The sequence below is a fragment of the Geotrypetes seraphini genome, chromosome 4 (genome assembly GCF_902459505.1).
Source record: "Geotrypetes seraphini chromosome 4, aGeoSer1.1, whole genome shotgun sequence".
Taxonomy (NCBI): Eukaryota; Metazoa; Chordata; class Amphibia; order Gymnophiona; family Dermophiidae; genus Geotrypetes; species Geotrypetes seraphini.
Window position 1 is genome coordinate 179,614,976 of NC_047087.1, and position 22,736 is coordinate 179,637,711.

Consider the following 22,736-nt stretch of genomic DNA (forward strand, 5'->3'; position numbering starts at 1 on the left):
ATCTAAAAAATATTGAAACAAAGTCCCGACTAGGATCCAAGTTTCGGCGGCGTCACCTTCCTCAGGGGACAATAGTGAACTAAAAGAATACATAAAAAGATATACATATGAATAAATATATATATATAAATATTATAAACAATAAATGCTTTTATACATTTGAAAAAAAGTATGCTAAATGGATTGAAAAAAAATAACAGGAATAAATTGATTGAAACACATATCTTTTTTTAATCAAATCACATTGGCAATGTAAACTGCTCTTTGTAATGAATGCTTACCAACCAAGTACAGCAAACAGGACAGTAAACCAATAGATAAAAAAATTAATTAATAAATACATTTTTTTGTAAGATTATGATGGTAAATTGATACTATGAATAATTGATTGAATTAACGCTTTGGAAGCTTAAATGTAACCAATGTATCAACACAATTTTTCTTGTCAATTGGTTAAAAAAAATTTTTATTCATTAATTTTTTTATCTATTGGTTTATTGTCCTGTTTGCTGTACTTGGTAAGCATTCATTACAAAGAGCAGTTTACATTGATTGAAACACATCTTTTTTTATCAAATCACATTGACAATTGTTCCTGTTATTTTCTTTCAATCCATTTAGCATACTTTTTTCAAATGTATAAAAGCATTTATTGTTTATAATATTTATATATATGTATTTATTTATTTATTTAGATTTTTATCCCGTCCTCCCAGTAGCTCAGAACGGCCTACAAGCAAACATTCATTATGGAGTACATTTGGACAATACAAAGACTTTACAGTAGTTTAAGTACAAGGACTATACGGCAATTTAAGTACAGGTTAAGAATGGACTATACAGCAATTTAAATAGGGGATCAGAATGGAGAAGGGAGGGTATAAGGGAGGGGGAGTTTAGGGGGGTGAGGGGTAGATTGCGGTTGTAATTTTAGTTGAAAAGGAGGGTCTTTACCGCTTTCCGGAAGGTCATCAATGAGTTCTGTAATCTGATTTGTGGGGGGAGTTGGTTCCAGAGTTGGGGGATGAAGTGGCTGTAGGAGCGTTTTTGGGCGGTTTCTGACAAGAGGGACCTTCCTGGGGGGATGCATAGGTGTTTCTCCATTTCCGAGCGGAGGGGGCGGGTGGGGGTGTACAGGGTTAACTTGGATTCTATGTAGGCAGGGGTGGTGGCGTAAATTCTTTTATGTGCTATTACCAGGGCCTTGAATACACAGCGTTGGATAATTGGGAGCCAGTGCTCTGCGCGGAGGGCTGGGGAGATGGGATCGCGGTAGTTGAGGTTGTGCAGGAGGCGGATTGCTGCATTCTATACCCGCTGGAGGCGCTTGAGATCTTTATTGGCTACTCCATTAAAAAGGGAGTTGCAGTAATCCATTCTGGAAAGGACATAGGCGTGGAGGAGTTGGGCTAGGTCAGGTGTGGATATGTAGGGTTTGATCCTTCTCAGTTGGCGGAGGTAGTAGAAGGAGGTAGAGACTACTTGAGATATGTGGGTGGACAGGGACAGGTGGCCGTCTAATGTTACACCTAGGCTGCGTACTTGATCTGCTGCTGTTAGTAAGGAGTCCCATGATACTGTAGGGCAGTGTTCTTCAACCTTTTTACACCTATGGACCGGCGGAAATAAAATAATTATTTCGTGGACCGGCAAACTAATAAGACTGAAATTTTTTAAAAACCCATTGCCGCCCTGTCCCCGCGAGCTCCGTCCCGTTAACTATCTGATCCCAGCCGCACAAGCCTCAAATAGTTATGATTTTACATTGAACATATTTTATTAAAGTATAAAAAGAAACAATATTCTGTACAATTGTCATTTTATAAATATAAATAATACAGGGCAAGGATCAACAAAACCCTCGTCTCCCCTCCCCTTCACATATATCCCCTCTACTATCAAGAAAACTGAATAAGCCAAATTATTACAGAATGCTACACAAATATCATGCTAACAGAATACCACAGTCACACATGGCAGGAATGGTGTTAGGGGGAGTGCAACTAGGGCAACTGCCTCCTGGTCAGAGAGAGCCCTAAGCCAGCTGGAAGCTAAAGACGCACTGCCTGGGCTTTGCACTCCCCAGTTATGTCTAACATCAGCTCTAGCAGGATACATATTTTAAATCTGATATATACTAATCACAAGATAGAAATAAAATTATTTTTTTCTACCTTTTGTCGTCTCTGGCTTCTGCTTTCATCTTCTTTTCACTCTCTTCCATCCAGCGTCTGCCCTCTGTCTCTTCAATCCAGCATCTGCCTTTTCCATCCACTGTCTGCCCTCTACCCCTCCCCCTTCCATATGGTATCTGCGTTCTTTCTATGCCCCTCTCTCCTACACCAGATCTAGCATCTTTGTCCCTCTTTCCTTATTTTTCATCTGATCCCCCTTCCCAGCATCAATCTCTTTCTACTTTGTCATTCCTCTGTCTCTCCCATTTCCCTCAGCTGATCTCTCCATTCCATCCTGATTCCTTCCCCTCCTCTAATCTCCCTGCCAGCTGTTTCCTTCAAATGTTCCTCCTCCCCTGTCCAGCAGTACCTTCTCCCTTTCTTCCTCCTCTTATCCAACAGTAACTCTCTTCCCTTCCCCTTCTCCCCTGTCAGCAGTAGCCCCTTCCCCTCCCTTGTCCAGGAGTACCCCTTCTCCCTTTCCTCCTCCTCTTATCCAACAGTAATTCTCATCCCTTCCCCTTCTCCCCTTTCAGCAGTAGCCCCTTCCCCTCCCTTGTCCAGGAGTACCCCTTCTCCCTTTCCTCCTCCTCTTATCCAACAGTAATTCTCATCCCTTCCCCTTCTCCCCTGTCAGCAGTAGCCCCTTTGCCTCCCTTGTCCAGGAGTACCCCTTCTCCCTTTCCTCCTCCTCTTATCCAACAGTAATTCTCATCCCTTCCCCTTCTCCCCTGTCAGCAGTAGCCCCTTCCCCTCCCTTGTCCAGGAGTACCCCTTCTCCCTTTCCTCCTCCTCTTATCCAACAGTAATTCTCATCCCTTCCCCTTCTCCCCTGTCAGCAGTAGCCCCTTCCCCTCCCTTGTCCAGGAGTACCCCTTCTCCCTTTCCTCCTCCCCTTATCCAACAGTAACTCTCGTCCCTTCCCTTTCCCTTCTCCCCTGCCAGCAGTAGCCCCTTCCCCTCCCTTGTCTAGGAGTACCCCTACTCCCTTCCCTCCTTCCCTCTCCAGCAAATGTTTCCTCTATGTAGGCTAGCGGCAGCTCTGTGTGCTTTTAACTTCGGCACACAGCTGCCCCTAAGCAGTATTTTAGCCGCGGTTTCATGAGGCAGCCTCGGGGCCTTTGGTAGGCCGGCCCGCTTTGATGATGCGATGTGCGCCGGCCTATCAAAGGCCCCGAGGCTGCCTCATGAAACCGCGGCTAAAATACTGCTTAGGGGCAGCTGTGTGCCGAAGTTAAAAGCACACAGAGCTGCCCCTGCTTGTCTGAGGGTGCGGAGACATACGCGGCAGGAGTAGGAAGTGGAAGGCAGGAGTGTCGGCATAACGACGGCAACAGGAAGTTGCACGTCAGCTGACGCCGGCACCTTTTGCTGCGGCGGGGTCATGAATCCTTTGTGGACCGGCAAGATTTTTTTGCGGACCGACACCGATCCGCGGACCGGCGGTTGAAGAACTGTGGTGTAGGGCGTGTGTATTTGGTACTTTTTTTCCTGATCCATAAAAGTTCGGTCTTGAAGGCGATCAGCTGTAGTTTGTTGTTTGTCATCCAGGTTTTCATGTCAGAGAGGCAGTGCTGGAGGTTGGCGATTTGGGATTATCAGTTTTCGCCTAGTGGGAGGAGCAGCTGGATGTCATTGACGTAGGAGTGGATTTTAATGTTGTACTTCTGGGCTATATCAAAGACAGGTCTGTTGTAGAGGTTAAATAGGAAGGGGGATAGAAGGGCGCCTTGGGGAACGCCATATTTGATATATCTTTGTATATCTTTTTATGTATTCTTTTAGTTCACTATTGTCCCCCGAGGAAGGCAACATTGTCGCCGAAACTTGGATCCTAGTCGGGACTTTGTTTGTTTCAATATTTTTTAGATGTTTTACTTTTAATAAAAGACTCGTGACCATTAGTTGGTTTTGGCATCTCCAATGCCTCTTTTGGTTGTTTGCTCTATTGTAGTTCGAGGCTTGGTTTCTTCTTTCCTTTTTCCCCAATAAACAAACGCAAACATATTTTTTGTATTCATACACCTTTAGCGAAAGAGAAACTAATCAAGTACTTCTACTTTGAAAATTCACTAATGGCATGGAGGTACAAAGGCCCTGATTCTCCAAAAGTGCGTCCCGATTTTAGGCAGCTGTAGACGTCCTATAGCTGTCTAATCAGCCAATCGGGATGCACGTTTTAAAAAAAAAAAAAGCTCCCCAGGCAGGCCTGAAGGCGCCTCCGGGAGCCTAGGGAGACCCGCAAGATGCCTAAGCTCGCCTACAGGCCTTAGGCGAACTTAGGCAGCCCTACGCGTCTCCCTAGTAGAGGAAGAGACGCTTAAAATGTAGGCCAGCAAAATGCTGGTCTACATTGTAAGTAGACGCGGCCGCTATACTGATCGCGGCAAGGGATCTCCCTGCTGTAATAAAGTATAGTGGCCGCGGCCGCCTGTCCCATCACCGACAGGAGGATGCCTAACTCCTCCTGTCGGAACCCCGAACCCCCCCCCCCCCAAACTCGTAATCGCTGACAGGAGGATGCCCAACTCCTCCTGTCGGAACCCCGGAACCCCCTCCCCCCCAAACTCGTAATCGCCGACAGGAGGATGCCCAACTCCTCCTGCCGGAAAGCCCAATGACCCCCCGCCCCAACTAATCTCCCTCCCCCAACTAACCTTTCAATGTTGGTCAGCTGGACGGGTCTTGCTACCGTCCAGCCGACGGGTCTGCCTCGTGGAAATGAGACGGCACGCCCCTTCCCGGCCCATCCCCGCTAAATCTAAGGCCTGATTGGCCCAGGCTGTAGAAGCCTGAACCAATCAGGCCTTAGGCATAGCGGGTCCGCCCATCCCCACTAATCCTAAGGCCTGATTGGCCAAGGTGCCTAGCCTGGGCCAATCAGGCCTTAGATTTAGCGGGGATGGGCCAGGAAGGGGCGTGCCGTCTCATTTCCACGAGGCAGACCCGTCGGCTGGACGGCAGCAAGACCCGTCCAGCTGACTAACATTGAAAGGTTAGTTGGGGGAGGGAGATTAGTTGGGGCGGGGGGTCGTTGGGCTTTCCGGCAGGAGGAGTTGGGCATCCTCCTGTCGGCGATTACGAGTTTGGGGGGAGGGGGGTCCGGGGTTCCAACAGGAGGAGTTGGGCATCCTCCTGTCGGCGATTACGAGTTTGGGGGGGAGGGGGTCCGGGGTTCCGACAGGAGGAGTTGGGCATCTCCTGTCGGCGATTACGAGTTTGGGGGGGAGGGGGCTCGGGGTTCCAACAGGAGGAGTTAGGCATTCTCCTGTCGGTGATGGGACAGGCAGCCGCAACAACCGCGGCCGCTATACATATTGCAGCAGGGAGATCCCTTGCTGCCATAAGTATAGCGGCCGCGTCTAATTTAACCCGATTCTCTAAAGACGCCGGTTACAGAATCGGTGTTTAGTATAGGCCGATTCTGAATAGGACGCCTCTCCCGGGCGGCCTGCCTGGGGAGCATTTTTTTTTTTTAAAACGTGCATCCCGATTGGCTGATTAGACAGCTGTAGGACGTCTACAGCTGCCTAAAATCGGGACGCACTTTTGGAGAATCAGGGCCAAAGTGTCTTCGCCGTGCTTCTTCTAGAAAATTTTTTTTTTTTTTTAAGTTCAATAAAGTTTTATTGTATTTATGAATGAAAAAGAGAACAAAAAACATATCAACATTATCAATACAGAAAAGAGAACCAATGTCTGTAATGAATCAGATATACAAAGAATCAGATCATATCAGGGTTATTAACACGCACCGCTAGTATATATATTAACATAGGTGAGCAAAATTATAATATAAGAAGCAAAAACACAAGGGATAGAGCATCAATAGTATAGTAAGGTACTTGCAATGAAGATGAAACATTATTAGTGTCGCAGCAAAAACATTTTAATCATGTTTTGAGCAGTATTGTAGCACAGGGTCCCAGATATCATGAAAATGAGACAAAGAACCCATTTTTTTGGCATGTAATAGTTCGTACTTGACAATAAGAGATAAATTAGACCACCAAGCAGCATGCGAAACACCAGGTAAATTTTTCCAATTGGTAAATATGACTCTAAGAGCTAGTAGAAGGAGTGCTCTCATAAAAATACCTGCAGAGTTAGTTAATTGGACCTTTAATGCTGGAGCTCCCATTATAATCACTGAATAGGAGATATGCTCATCGATATGCATTATCCCACATATATCTGTCCAAGTCATTTGCCAGAAATTACCAAGCATTGGACAATCGAATACCATATGTTGAAGTGTACCATCGTGTAACGAACAGGACCAGCATAACTTGGACAATGAAGTGTTCATTTTTGCTAGCCTACAGGGTGTCCAAAACGCTCTATGCAATAAAAAGAAAGCTGATTGTAGAATGGAGGCAGAGTGTAGAGCTCTACCAGCAGAAAGCCATATCTCATACCAATTCTCTACATCTAGTGTTAAGTTAAGATCCTTTTGCCAGTATTCTCTAATGTTCAGATCACCAGGATACTTGTATTCCTGTAAAAGTTTATACCATTTGGAAGCCGTCTTGGAGGAGCAAGCAAGCATGGTACAACAGGAGACAAAAGTAGGTGTATCAGAAGTGAATGTATGTAACTTGAATGCCTTTTTGATACAGTGAGTCAGTTGTAACCATCTAAAAAATTGTGAAGGGGGTAAGTCATATAAGCGGCAAATGGATTGAAAAGGAATCCAGGAGATACCATCAAAGAGTTGAGATACTGACCATATACCGTGAGATTGCCAACATTTCCAGGAAACCATTTTGTTCTGAATCTTGAAGTTAAGGTTGTTCCATATCGGAGCAAACAAAGTAAAAGCCCAAGGTATTTTAGAGAGTTTATCAAAGCCCCTAATTGCATGAATGGTAGACAATATAACCGGGTTCTTGGTTACATCTTGAATGCCTTGCATAGCAGGCATATGTTTGAGAGGAAGAGGAGTGCTGTCTAATTCTACTGATAGCCAAAGAGGCATAGGAAGGGATGATGGTAAGTTATACCATTGGGCACTTTGTCTAAGTAGGAAGGCCAGATGGTATTCCTGTATACTAGGGAAATTGACCCCACCTTCCATTTTGGGACTTTTAAGCTTCTGAAGACTGATTCTGGGAGTTTTACCATTCCATAGAAAGGAAACCAGGATGTGTTCAAGTTTTTTATAATCGGAGGGTTGTAATACACAGGGAAGCATACTTAGAGTGTAGTTGATGACCGGTACCATCATCATTCTAATAGTATCCAATCTACCCCACCACGACATTTTGAGAGGTGACCAGTTCGATACTAGGCGTTTAAGTTTAGTAAGAAGGAACTCTAAATTGTAGGCAACTGTGTCCTCGATGGTAGGTCCAAAATAAACACCCAAGTACTTGATCTTATTGGAGGACCATAGAAACCCATATTTTTTTATTTCCATACAATATTCTGGGCAATTAAGTGGCATGATTTCAGTTTTGGTCAGGTTTAATTTGTAACCAGAAATATTAGAATACTGAGAAATCAAGTCAAGTATATGGGGGATAGATCCAGGGGTTGTGTATAGAAGGACATCGTCGGCGTACGCCAATAATTTAATTTCAGTGGAGTTTAATCTAAGTCCGACAATATTAGAGTTGACCCGAATCGCCGTCAGAAAGGGTTCTAGCGCAATGTTGAAAAGGAGAGGTGAAAGGGGGCAGCCCTGACGTGTACCCCTTTTAGGATGGAAGGGGGCAGAGAACAAATCATTAATATATAAGCGAGTCGTAGGGGCCGTATATAATAATTTAATCATAGAAGTAAGATAGGCAGGTAGACCATACCAATTAAGAACCTGGAAAATATAGTCCCATTCTATACGGTCGAACGCTTTTTCAGCGTCTAAACCCATCAATAGAATGGGGGTATGCAAAGTTCTGGATATATGAATAACATCTGTTAGCAGTCTGGTGTTGTCACTAGAGAGACGTCCTGGCATAAATTCCGTTTGGTCCGGGGAAATGATTTGTTGTAAACTAGGAATCAATCTGATAGTAATGAGTTTTGCAAATATTTTTGCGTCAGTGTTTATAAGAGAAAGAGGTCTATAATTAGCTACATTTAGAGGGATTTATCAGGTCTAGCCAGTACTATGATTGTTGCGTCAGTAAAGGTTCCAGAGACATCACCAGAATGCAACAGAGACGTAAAGAAAGCAAACATGTGGGGGAGTAATTGAGGAAGAAATGTTTGATAAAACTCCGCCGTAAGGCCATCCGGTCCCGGGGCCTTGTTTTTTGCCAATTGACGGATGGATAGAGATATTTCATCTTTATGTAAAGGACGAGCTAGATCTTGAGCTTGAGAGTCATCAATGGGCGAGGAAGGGAGAGAATTAAGAAATGCAGAAGAATTATCCGATTGTGAAGAATATAGTTCTGAATAAAACCGATGAAACTGGGTGAGTATATCTCTGGAATTAGTCAAAGTCGCACCATTAACATCAGTCAAACCAGCTATATAAGTTTTGGAAGATTTACCTTTCAAGAATTGGGCTAAACGATGTCCACACCTGTTATTTTCCAAATAGTATGAAGCATTTCTTAGAAGTAATGTATGGGATGCCAATTTACTGAGGAGGGCATTATATTCTACTCTGAGTGTATGTAATTGGAGTAAACTGCTAAAGTCAGAGGGGTGATTTATATGATAAGCTTCTAAGTTTTTAATCTTAAGTTCCAGTTCATTAGTCAATCGCAGGGACTGTCTTTTTAAATAAGCAGCACGTGAAATTATTTCACCCCTTATAAACGCCTTAAAGGTATCCCAAATTGTTACCCAGGAAATAGAGGAATCCATATTAAATATGAAGAAATCAGTAATAGCTGCAGAGATGTATTCCACAAATTCTGGGTCTTGGAGGAGAGAATTATTAAGTCTCCACTGACGATATGGGGTAGGGTTCACAATGTTAAGAAAAGACAGTAAAATAGTTGCATGGTCTGAAATAGCTATTTCTTTAATATCAGTGGAAGCCAAATAATTAGCAAGTGTGGCGCTTATCAAAAAATAATCTATACGAGAGTATGTGGAGTGTGGAGGGGAGAAGTAGGAGAATGAATGTTCAGAAGGGTGAGTAAGGTGACACCAGGAAATTCTTTTTCACTGAAAGGGTGGTTGATCGCTGGAATAGTCTTCCACTGCAGGTGATTGAGGCCAGCAGCGTGCCTGATTTTAAGGCCAAATGGGATCGACACGTGGGCTCTATTCACTAGGCAAAGGTAGGGGAGGGTCATTAGGGTGGGCAGACTAGATGGGCCGTGGCCCTTATCTGCCGTCTATTTCTATGTTTCTATGTTTAAGTCTCCAAGAATCAATTAGGTCAAATTGAGTAATAAGATCATGTAGTTTAAACCAGGATCTGGATTTTTTATATGGGGCATGTGACTGTCTATCCATAGAAGGATCAAGAACCAAATTAAAGTCTCCCCCGATAATGTATGATGAACCCTCTGTTGATGAAAGCAAGTCAGAAAGAGTGTCAAAGAAGCTTGGGGTGTCAGCATTGGGGGCGTAAATATTCAGACAGGTGACGGGTTTTCCATTGACTTCCAAGGAGATCATAACCCATCTGCCATGGAGATCAGAGCTATGATTGAGAAGCTTAATATCTTGTCTACATTTTACAATTATCATTACCCCATTTTTTTATCCTCAGCTGGAGAAAACACCATAGGGAGGGCCCAGGGAAAATGCAGAAAGATGAGTTTCCTGGATGAAAGTTACATCAGTTTGAAGTCTAGATATATAATCTCTAATTTTTTGAAGTTTAACAGGGTTATTAAGTCCCTTAACGTTAAGGGAGCTGAAAGTCAATGACATATTAACAAGTACTACTCATATAACATACCATAAGTAAAGGCATAGATATTCAAATTTTAACAGTTTCATCTCACTCTTATAATAGTAGATAAAAAAGCACTGATAAAGAGAATAGGTAAGTAGTGTGAGTGTATGATATTGAGTGAGAGTCAATATTAATTGCAATACCTCTAGATAGGGCAATACTGAGTGATGCAATATAGTAACGAACTTAATAAAAGAAAGCATTGAATAAAAAAGTAAAAGCAAAATGCAGTGTAAGTAATCCAATATCATCGGTATATATATGTCAAGAAATATCATATCTTTGTATGAGATACAGAAATACAATAGCACATACTAGCAGCGCAGGAGAGATTAAAAAAAAAGAATAGAGATTTTGGTGAGTGAAATAGATCATAGTTGTAGTGAGATCTAATCGAGAAATAGAGATAGCAAAAAACAGACAAAAGGTAGAGAGAGTAAAATGGGATAGAGAGGCCACAAAGGCAGGCCTCAGCCAGCTCAACGCAGACCAAACAAACAGCAATAGATGAAATATCATGACTAACATCATTGAATATAGCCTAGTAATCTTAAGTATAGTTAACCAATTAAACACATGGAGAAACATCAGGTTACCAACAGCATATCACAAAATATAGTCTTATCTGCAGCAAGTGCCGCAAGAACTGTAAGGATATCGTCAAGTAGAAAGTACAGCCAAAATGAAGTAACACTCTTCAGAACATTGGAGATACCATCCTCCAAATGGGGAAGCAGAAAAGTTCAGGTTTTGTCAATGGTTCTTGTGCTTCCAGGTAATCCGCCAATTCATGGGGGTGTGAAAAATTTTTCGTGGTGTTATTATAGGTGACACGGAGAGTTGCAGGATAGAACATGCCATATTTAGCTCCAATATGCTTCAGTTTAGGACTAAATTCTAGAAGCAGTTTACGACGCTTGGCGGTTTGTTTAGACAAGTCCGGGACAATAAGAATACTGTGACCCTCAAATTTTAACGGTTGTTGCAGTTTTGCCAATCTCATGATTTCCATCACTTGAGTATATCTTAGCAAACGAGCTACGATGGGCCTCGGGTGTTTAGCAGCGGCTTTCAGCATGTGTGTGGGCACACGGTGAGCACGATCTATTTCCATGTCGTGCTGGAAGGTAATATTGAGGAGTTTAGGCAGCATCTGTTGAAGGAAGGCTATGGTGTCTTTGCCCTCCCGCGACTCTGGGATGCCCAAAATATGTAAATTATTACGGCGAGATCGGTTTTGAGCGTCTTCCAGCTCGTGTTCCAAAATGGCGATTTTCTTGATTTGCCGTTGTAAGTCTTTTATATTCACTTCATTCATTTCAATTTTTTGTTCCGCCGTGTCAAGCCTGGATCGGCACACTGCCATTTCTACAGTAAGAGAGGCTAACTCACTTTTAATATCCTCCGTGTTCTGGTTAGTGGAGGTGAGGAGGTCGCGCATGGCGCGAAGTTCAGCCATGACAGTATGAAGAGAGTCACTGTCTTCTTTAGTTGGTGCGGTTTTTTGTGGCGAAATCGGTTCTACGCTCTTTCGCTTACCGGTTTTTGAAGTGGCCATCGAGAGCACGTTCAGACAAGTTGTAGGCTAATGTAAACCTCGTGAAATTACCGAAAAGATAAGCTTTTTAGGTGTTTGGTCTGCGGAGCACAGCTTTCAGGCAGCCATTTACTGTGGTGCTCACTAGCGCCCCCTAGAAAATTGTTTTTAAATTGTATAAAGTTAACTGAAATATGGCACTGCTCTACTCATGTTAAATCTATCACCCACAATATTTAGCAAATTGCAATTTGGCATATTCTTTTCAGTGGAATCACATGCAACTTTTTCTCTCTTTTTCCCATTCTTCCTCCTTTTATTTATGAAGTCAATAATTCAAAGGTGGATTTTCTGTAAGGAGAGGAGAGGAAGGAGACTAGAGGGTGAGGAGGTGCAAGGATAGGAGGAAATAATTGAAGGGAAGGAGATATTAAGAAACATCAAGAGAGAGATGAAGTGGCAGGCGAATGATGGTGCGAGAGAGAGAAAGGGCAATGGAGATAGAGGGGTAGGAAAGGGTGGCAGGGACAGAAAAGATGAAAGACAAATGGAGGTTGACTAAGAGAGAAAATGGAGATAATGGGAGGGTGAAAGACAACAAAAGTGAAATGAAATGTAAAATGTATAAAAATTTCACTTATTGGTGACAGCCCAACTAGATGGAGAACTTTTGCCTATATTGGTCCAAAATTATAGAATATATTTTTATCTTCAACAATTTGTGATTTTTTTTTTTTTTTAGAATTTGAAAGCTGAAGAAAGTCTTGCTTTTTGTATAATGAATGTGATGAACTTTTGAATAGTTTAAGTTTTTAAATGTACATTTTAGGTTTTATGGAATTTTAAATGATTGTAATTAATGCTGGAAGGGAAATGGATTGCTTTATCATTTTTATAGTATGCCTGAAGTGAACCAGCAAGCCATATAATCAAACACAAATTAATGACATAATTAATTAAGCACTATTATTATCAGTGCCTTAATAGTAGATGTGGGGAGAAGTTAACAGAGTTTGACTCTTCCTATTTCTATGACTTCTGCTGGTCCTCTGCCTGGAAACCTGTGACATAGCCACATAGGATCTGCCCCCCCCCCCTCCCACTTTGGGCTCAAGTCCCCCCCAAATTAGCTGTCTTCCTTGCTGTGACTGGCAGAGATCTCCAAGCCCCACCAGCTGAAGACTTCTTCCTCTGGTCTGGCAGCCAGAACTGTCCAAGCTCTTTAGCCAATAGTGGTGATCCCTCTGTGCATGCTCAGTTTTTGCGCATGCATGAAAACCAACCATATGCAGGGGGCCAGCAGAAGCAACACAGCAGTGGCAACATTTTGGGAGCACTGCCACAAGCTGCAGAACCTGGAGAGTTCTATGGCTGTCAGACCAGAGGGCGAGAAGGAAGTCTTCAAGCTGGTGGGCCTTAAGGATCCCTGCCAGCTCAGGTATTTAGATTTTGCATTTAGGCAGGTGCAGGGGACACAGGGAGAAAATTTGGAGCCCACCTAATATGGGCTCATGCCCCTCAAAATCAGTCTGTTATGCCACTGTTGGAAACATACATATCTAATAATAAGATAAAAGAGAAATGTGGGTTCTCCAACAACACGTGCAGTATCACCTCATCTTCTGCCTGGCCCAGCTCCTTCTTCAGTTCTTCCACTCGCAGTCGCAGTTTCTTCACTTCACTCTCATGCTGTTCCACGCGACGATTAGCATGCGCTAGTTCCACCATCTTTTCTTGGCACTGTTTCTTCAGCTTGGTGTGGACATGTCGCAAGTCACCCAGTTCCTGAAAGCATGGCGTAGAGTTTACATCATAAACAAAAGGGTTGGTATGTTGAATGGGTAGGAAATGAGAAGCATTTGATAAGGGTATGAATCAGATTGTGCATATTTGAATCATTTGGCTGCCTAAAAATGTTTGTGCGTGTACCTATGAAGGTACAAAAGGTTCTTGTATGCATACAGATGGCAATTCTATATAAGGTCACCAAAATTTAGGCACCAAATTTCCATAGGCTGCAAGCCTTTTCTATAAGGACACTTACTGTACATTGCAAGAGACAGTCCCTGCTCAGAAGAGCAACAATCTAATTATGACAGACACACAGAGGGGGCTGAAAGGTTGTAGGGGACTATTAAGGGAATGACAAACTTATATCTGCTGACACCTGGTGTAAATCCCAGTACCCACATTGGGCATGGAAACCCAATGTTTTATAACACAACATGTAACTTTTTGGAACACCCATTCCCCTTCCATGGCCACACCCCCTTCTGGATTGCGTGCTATGGTATTTAGGGCACCCACCCTTATAGTATACTGTGCAGTTGGATCCCACTTGGTGCTAATTAACATCAATACAGTGGAACCTTAGCTTGCGAGCATAATTTGTTCCAGAAGCATGCTTGTAAACCAAGTGCTCATATATCAAAGCAACTTTCCCCATAGGAGGTAATGGAAATACGGGTGATTCGTTCTGCATCCCAAAAAGACCATCCTCCCCCCCCCCCCGAGGTCACTGGTGCGCTTCCACCCCACCCCACTACATCCCCAAAAGACCCCCTCCCCCCGCCCCCAAGACCACTGGCACGCTTCCATCCCACCCCCAAGAACCGGCTTTACCTACCCCTGCCCGTCCATCCGCCCAAACCTTTACCAAGATCGGGCACCGGCATGCAGCACCAACCCACAGGACGTGCTTGTGCCAAAAGAGCCTGCCGCCTGCCACTGATTTCTGCTGAGCCTTGAGTATCTGCGCATACTCAAGGCCTTCTGGCTTCTGCTCTCTCCGAGATTCTAATGAGATTTATGGGCCTAGGCCTAGATGCACTAAGAGGATCGGTAAGAAAGCGCTATTGATGCACTAAAAAGTTTGCATGCAAATGATTCACTCAGATGTTCATTGTAATCCCTGACTCTGCCATCTGATTGATTGCTGTGAGAGCGACTCTCACACATGCGCAGAGCCTGCAGGGGAAGCCCGAACAGCTGAAGCATGAGAAGCCCCGAAAGCAGCCTCCTGCCATTCAATTGTTCGGGGCAAGAAACATTTTTTTCAATGGGCATAGATGCTTTTATTTACCTATTTTAATTGTTTCTACAATCTTTTTATATTGTACACCGTTTAGACACTTGATAGATGGTATATCAAAAATAAAGAAACTTGAAACTAAACACGTACAATATCTGCCCAATTTTAAAAAAAGAAAAAAAAAAAAAGCCCCCCCTCTGCCGATGACAGCCCTTCCCAATGACACCCGAGAAATGTGGCTCCGGGAAGATCTCCCCCATGCTAGCAAAAATCGGTAAGAGGGATGGCCATTCCTGCCTACCATCCACCCCCCCACACTCCTGGCACTAGACAAAAATGGCAGGAAGGATGCCCACTCCCTCCTGCCATGCTGACCACCACCACTCCCTTAAAAGAAAATTGGCAGGAGGAATGCCCACTCCCTCCTTCCATGGCAACTCCCTCAGTCCCGCTCGTAGGTCTGCCAGTCCAGAATGGCGGGCCTTTCCCTCCCAGGTGTATCATGTGATGCACGGGGCCTTAGGCATCTGAGTCAATCAGGGCCTTAAGCATCTCCCTCTGTATCCTTGGATACAAGGGGGTGGAGCCTAAGGCCCTGACTGGCCAGTGTTACATGTTATCTATAAAAAATGCATTTAGCGCAAGTCTTTTCCAGCACCCATTTCTGAGTGCGATTTATAGAATTTCCCCCTTACTGTGCCACCTCACGCAGATCAGTTGTGATCTCACTAATATAGCACAGAAACCATGGGGCAAGCAGTTTTTGGGAATATGCAGTCAAGAGCTGAGAGTGAAACCCAGAGCCACAGACTGAGGTCTCTGACTGCTGAAAGAGAATATCAGAGCTACTCACCTTATTCTTCTCAAAGAGCTCGGCTTGGATGGTTTTAAGATCGGTGTCCAGTGCGCTGGCTGTCTGTCTGCGTTTATGGGAAAGCAAATCGTCTAAATCTTCAATCTGCAACCGCAGCTTCTTGTTCTCCCTCTCCAGATTTAACTTCTCTGTCTCCAGGCACTCCCGCTTCCCCCACTCTGCTGCATTCTCTGCCTGCAATCTTTCCATCTGTATATTACAAATAGAGAGAGACCCCCTTATCAGCAGACCACTAGCTTGAACAGCCAGCACTGTGCCAAGGGCTGTGCGAGTGCTTCAGTCACAAAGGTTGCAAAAATTGCTCCCATCCCGTCTCCTGGCATTGGCTGTGGCATTGGTGGTGGGGAAGCAGACAGACAGGGTGCAACTATAGTTCAGTATAGTCAAGTAGCCAGCCATCCCTCCCCCCAGCATTTCCTTCTTCTCTAGCTTCTCCATTTTTTTAAACCCTCCACTCCTTATAACTTGCTCAACTCCTCCTTTCTCACTTTTCTTCCCGTCTGTCACCCCCAGCAGTCTTCCCCTTCTACAATCTCCCTTTTCCCCTACCCTACTTTAGCCAGCCCCTCCTTGATTTTACCCTCTTTCTTTCCACTTTCCCTTGCTGTCTCACTTGTTAACCTTATCTAACTTCTTTTCTTCTGCCTCTATCCATCCACAAACCCCATTTCCCTTCCCCTTAACTCTCTCTTCAACTAACCTTCCGGAGGCTGTTATAGGGGAAAACATCCTCCAGGGATTCAAGACAAAGTTAGACAAGTTCCTGCTGAACCGGAACGTATGCAGGTAAGGCTAGTCTCAGTTAGGGCATTAGTCTTTGTCCTAGGGGCCGCCGCATGAGCGGACTACTGGGCACGATGGACCACTGGTCTGACCCAGCAGTGGCAATTCTTATGTTCTTCCTAATACCTGGATTAAAAACTGGTTGGCGGATAGGAAACAGAGAGTGGGGGTAAATGGACAATACTCGGACTGGAAAAGCATCACGACTGGAGTGCCGCAGGGTTCAGTGCTTGGACCCGTGCTCTTCAACATATTTATAAACGACCTGGAAATTGGTACGATAAGCGAGGTGATTAAATTTCAGACAATACGAAGTTGTTCAGAGTAGTGAAGACGCAGAAGAATTGCGAAGACCTGCAACGTGACATAAACATGCTCAAGAAATGGGCTACGACATGGCAAATGAGGTTTAACGTGGATAAGTGTAAGGTGATGCATGTCGGTAACACAAATCTTATACATAAATACAGGATGTCCGATGCAGTACTCGGAGAGACTCCCCAGGAAAGAGACTTGGGAGTACTGGTCGACAAGTTAATGAAGCCATCCGCACAATGCGCAGCAGTGGCAAAAAGGGCAAACAGAATGCTAGGAATGATTAAGAAGGGGATCACGAACAGATCGGAGAAAGGTATCATGCCGCTGTACCAGGCCATGGTACGCCCTCACCTGGAATACTGTGTCCAGCTTCCGGTGCAGGTGATCGAGGCCAGCAGCGTGCTGGACTTTAAGAATAAATGGGATGCCTATGTGGGATCCCTACGAGGGTCGATCTGAAGAATTGGTCACTAGGTATAGACCTAAGAGGATGGGTCAGTAGAGTGGGCAGACTTGATGGGCTATAGCCCTTTTCTGCCGTCATCTTTCTATGTTTCTATGTACATAAAGAAGGACATAGTGCTACTCAAAAGGGTCAAGAGAAGAGCGACTAAAATGGTTAAGGAGCTGGAGGAGTTGCTGTTCAGTGAGAGATTAGCTAAACTGGGCCTCTTCTCCCTTGAAAAGAGGAGACAGAGGGGACATGATCGAAACATTCAAGATAATGAAGGGAATAGACTTAGTAGCTAAAGACAGGTTGTTCACCCTCTCCAAGGTAGGGAGAACGAGAGGGCACTCTCTAAAATTGAAAGGAACGTAAGGAAGTTCTTCTTCACTCATAGAGTGGTAGAAAACTGGAATGCTCTTCCGGAGGCTGTTATAGGGGAAAACACCCTCCAGGGATTCAAGACAAGGTTAGACAAGTTCCTGCTGAGCCAGAACGTACGCAGGAAAGGCTAGACTCAGTTAGGGCACTGGTTTTTGACCTAAGGGCCGCCGCGGAAGCAGACTGCTGGGCATGACGGACCACGGGTCTGACCCAGCAGTGGCAATTCTTATGTTCTTAACCCTCTGCCTGTACTGCATTTGTCTCACTGTTGAAAAGCTATTTCCTTTTCCAACATTCTATAAAACCCTTTTTAATTCAGAAATTTTTATCCTAATTTGTTATTTGCACTTCCCAGTAAACTTTGCTGGCTTTTGTAATATATTATTACTGTTGTAATTTGCTTTGTATCTAGTGGGATTCAGCAGAATATATATTCCCAATTAGATTAGATTAGGCATGCTAATGTCCATTGTTCAGCAATAAATATCCTAGTTTGTTTTCTCTATATCCTAATGTCCAGATGTGTCTAATACACTGGAGGATGCAGATATCATTATCCCAGTGCTTGGCTGTAAACAGTCTAATGTTCAAATACACCTATTATAATGTGAAGCAGTTACCTCTGCCCTTAGCTCTGCAATTTTTTTGTCCATACTCGATCGAGCCCCCAGTTCATCTTCCAGATCTTCCGAGATACGTCCCAACTCATCCTGGTGCACTTCCTTTAGGATATTCAACTGTAAAGAGAATTATCTGAGCTCGTTACCTTAGGGCACGTCAGATGGATATTACAGTATAATCTCATTATAAAGGACTTCAAGGGACCTGGGAAAAAAGTCCGTTATATCCAGAGTTGCATTTTTTAAAAACTTTATTTAGGTCAACTTGAAACAACGTACAATCAATGAACAACAGTCACTGCACAAACATATCAGCAACATCAAGAACAAAACTTAGCAAAACATTGGTATGGCACGAAATGATTGCAAAACCAGAAATGTTCTAAAGCATTATGTTGCATTGTACTAGAAAGAAAAATACTCTTGTCATTTTCTTCTGGGCTGCATGCCACACACCTTGTAGGTGGAGCCTGCATATCTGTTATAGCTGAACAAAACTACAGCTAAAAGCGGCTCTGGGGGCCAAATTGTTTGTCGTTATATGCGAAAGTCCGTTATATGCGAGTCCGCTATATGCGGTGATTTTCTGCATGTTCATAAAGGCGCACGGCTGGAACCAGCGGACCTCGCTCGTTATAAATGAGCGAGTCCATTATAACGAGATTATACTGTATTGTATAAAGACAGACAACAAATATTGGAGTTGAGCAGATTAACAAGCAGAAGAGAATCAAGAAATTAACATGGTTCATCAAAGAGATTTATGCAGATCATATTCAAATTGTATTTATTTTTTGGTATTTATTAACCACCTTTATTAAGAGATTTACCCGAGGCAGTGAACATCAGAAGATACAATTTAAAATACACTTCTCCCTCCATATTTGCGGGGGTTAGGGTCAGGGCCGGCCTGCAAATATGGAAATATCCGACCCACCCCCACCTCTCTCCTGGACCTGTCCACTGTACTTACTTTTTAAAGCATGGTGGTCTAGTGGTGAAGCGGGGCAGGAGCGATCTTCCTACACTCCTGCCCCATAAAGAGACAGGAACAAAAATGGCTGCCATGAGTTCCCGCGAGACCATGGGAACTCATGGCAGTCATTTTTGTTCCCAGTTCTGCACAGGGCAGGGGCATAGGAAGATCGCTCCTGCCCTGCTTCACTGCTAGACCACCAGGTTTTAAAAGGGAAGTAAGTGGAGAGGTCCGGGAGGTGGGGGGTAGGTCACCCAGACGAAAACCCACGTATTTGGAGGGGGATGTGTAAAACTTACAATTTTGTTAACAGCCTAAATGACCAAATATAAGCACCAATATAATCAAAAGGTATGGCAAATTGAATCCTAGAAATATGAATAACTGATGAATGATCAGACGTTGAGAGCATAGTCAAGCAAATACTAATGTCCATCTTGGAGTGGATGAGCCAGAATTTTTGGAAGACTGGGTTATTGTGGGTAAGAAAACTTTAATTAATCATGTTATTTCTTTCCCTGATATAGCTGCCAATAATATTCACGACTTTCCCTTTTTGTCAGAAACTTAGATGTACAGGGAGAGATTCAATATGGCACATGTGAGTTGTTAATCCCTGAGTATGTATCTTTCCTCTGTGTATTATCTTGAAATGGGCAAGCTGAAAAGAAAGACCAGAGTTTATCCCTCAGATCACTGGACTTCCTCCACTACTGGTCCGGTGGATCACTTTGTGTACCACTCAGGACAGCAGGAAACACCCTCTGCTATGGGGTCAACTGCTGGGATGCTAGAGACAGGTGGACCAGCACTTTTCGTCTGGAATGGATACGTTTATGTTTATTTAAGATTTGATATCTCACTAAACCCCCAAAAAATCATGTTCCCCAGCTCAGCCATCGATGTGTGTCTCTCTTGAAGTTTCAATCACCTGCCTTTAAACTAAAGAACCAGTATCCAGCCCTGGAAGTGGAGGAGGTAAAAGCATCCAAGGGACAGGAGGAACTGAAGCTCAAAATCCACAAAGAGGCTGGATAAGTGACCACTAGGAAGTAAAAGGTAATGGTGATTGTCCATTCCCTTCTGAGGAGTTCAGAAGCATCCATCTGCAGACCAGACATGATGTCTCAGGAGGTGTGCTGTCTGCCAGGTGCCAAGATTTGAGATGTTACAGAAAGCTTGCCAAGACTCATCAAACCTAATGATGATTATTCAATACTTCTCATCCATGGTGGTACAAATGAAACTGCTAAGTATCCCTCTGATATCATGGCTTGAGGGGGAAAAGGTGAAGCATATAGGTGTGCAGGTGGTGTTTTCGTTAATCCTCCCTGTTGAGGGTAAAGACCAAGGCAGAGAAGCTTACATCCTGGAGATGAGCGCTTTTGGCTTCCTGGACCATGGGATGATTTTCCAGGGGCTGCTAAGCAGAGATTGTGTCCATCTATCAGAGAAGGGAATAAGTGTCTTCAGAAGCAGACTGTCTATTCTACTGAAGAGGGCTTTAAAATAGAACTGGTTTTAATATTGGCAGTTTTGATCACCCAGCCCTAATGACTCTAGGGCAACATCTAGAAAGCAGTGTATACTAATTAATGCCTTTAGTATGAGGAATAAGGTTAATGCCTGTAGTATAAGGAATAAAGTTTTGAAGATAAAGGCTATTATTGAGGAGGTTGATTTGGCAGTCACAGAGACATGGTTCATAGAGAACCATAAATGGGCAATAATCTGTCCGAGATAGACAGGGTAGGAAGAAAGGAAGGGAGAATGGGAATGGCATTATATGTTACAGATAATATTAAAGCCACACAATTGCAAGACCTACAGAGTAAGAGGCACTAAGGGTCAGTCTGGAAAGAGGGAGTACAAAATAAATGTACACTGGTATGATATACTGTTTCTACTGTTAACCGCTTAGAACCTCACGGTACAGTGGTATATAAGAAATAAAATTATTATTATTATTATTATATACAGGCCTCCTTCACAGACAGAAGAAAGGGACAGAGATTTAATTCAAAATAGAACTGTGAAAGGGTAAGTAGTGTAGTACTAATAGGTGATTTTAATGTGTCAGATGTTAATGGGATATCTCTATTGTGGGATCTTCTAAAAGTGGAGAGTGCCTAGATTCTCTACAAGGAGAGATGTTCCAGATGCTGGTAATGGAACCCATGTGGGATGGAACCATACTGCATTTAGTGCTTATGAATAGGAGAGTGTTTCTGGTATTACAGAAGGTGATCAGCTGGCATCCAGTGATTACCAGTTATGTGGTTTACTAATAAGATAGATGTGGTGAGGATTCATTCAAAAGTGAAGGTTCTAGATTTTAAAAGAACTAACTTTGTTTAAATAAAAGAATTGTTATCTGGAAAAGAACATCTGGAAGAAGAAGAAAAGCAGTGGAAAAAACTGAAAAGAGCTATAGTAAGGAAATTAATTAAAAGTGAGAGGAAAAGAAGGTCAATTTGGTTTTCAAAAGTAGTAGTTGAAAAGGAAAGGAAAAAAGAGATTACGTTCTTACTTTGCTAATATCTTTCCTAGTAGATAGGTGTGTCATTCTAGACAGTAGGGTATTCTCCCCATGCTCACAAGCAGTGCAGAAGGAATCCACTCCACGTTTTCAATTCTTCCTCCTCCAGAGGGCTCTGCTGCTCCTTCTGTTTGTACCAAAGCAAGTGATAGCCTTATATAGGAACATATAAGAAGGAGGAGTACAGGGTGACACCCCGAACTACAAATCTGTTCTGCTCTGAAAGTATGAAAACATGTTAAATATTTTAATTGAACAATCAAAACATCAAAATAACCATGCCACTCAGAAACATTTAAGGTCCTAAACATTCCAATATGTTATAGTAATAGATTATTTTTCATACCCTTGAGGTCTGACTGACATCAAAATCTCAGTTTTGACTTGAACTTCCTGATTGAGACAGTAGGCAGGCGGAGTAAATAATTGACAGGGCGGGGTTCTATCTACTAGAAAAGATATTAGAAAGGTAAGAACCTAGGCCTAGATGCACAAAGCTCTAATGCCATGGTATGAAATACTAAATTGGGAGTGATTTTTCTTTTATTTATTTATTTCTTTTCTAAATTTCTAGTCCACCTATCAACTAGGCAGATTACAAGTTCAATACATAATGTAAAAAGACATACTTAAAAATGTACAAATTCAAACATCTACACATAATTGAAAATCATATAAAATATCAGTGCACCAGATCAATTTTGGTCCTTATGAAAGAACTACCGATATCTTCTTACTTATAGAAAGCTCTAACAAATAGATGAGTACATTATTTAACAATTTTTTAAAGGATCTAAATTCAGAACACAACCTCAATGAACTCTTCATTGCATTCCATAGCCTCGGGCCAGCCAACGAAATCGCTGCTATCCAGGTCTTTTTATAGTGCACATCATGAGTTTGTTCAAGGACAGTCTCATTGCTGTTTGTGAGCGTAGTTCATGTTTTAGTATATATCTTCTCAGTGCCTCAACCAAATATGTTGGTGCTTCCTCGTAGAGTGCATGATGTTTTATGGTCAAAATTTTGTACTCAATATAGTACTCCATGGGCAACCAATGCAATTGCTTCAGCACTGGACATATACTGTATGCTCATAGCAAGATACCCCTGTAATCATCTTTGCTGTGGTATTTTGTACAACTTGTAGAACCTGTATCTTTGATTTTGTTACACCCAAAAATAAAG

The 22,736-nt window shown here is 43.1% G+C and overlaps 1 protein-coding gene across 4 annotated transcripts in view; it reads right to left on the reverse strand.

Annotated features, from left to right (window-relative positions):
• The window catches only part of CCDC102A (coiled-coil domain containing 102A), a 175,852-nt gene that overhangs the window by 33,502 nt on the left and 119,614 nt on the right, over nt 1-22,736 (reverse strand). For all 4 annotated transcript variants that reach the window (XR_004539245.1, XR_004539244.1, XR_004539246.1 and 1 more), the window contains 3 exons: nt 18,034-18,150; nt 15,463-15,672; nt 13,193-13,363 (listed from right to left, as the gene is read on the reverse strand). Coding sequence is in view for 1 of the 4 variants with exons in the window: in XM_033942379.1 (XP_033798270.1) it covers nt 13,193-13,363; nt 15,463-15,672; nt 18,034-18,150 (498 nt within the window). In the remaining 3 variants the exon portion in view is untranslated. The remainder of the gene's footprint in view (nt 1-13,192; nt 13,364-15,462; nt 15,673-18,033; nt 18,151-22,736) is intronic.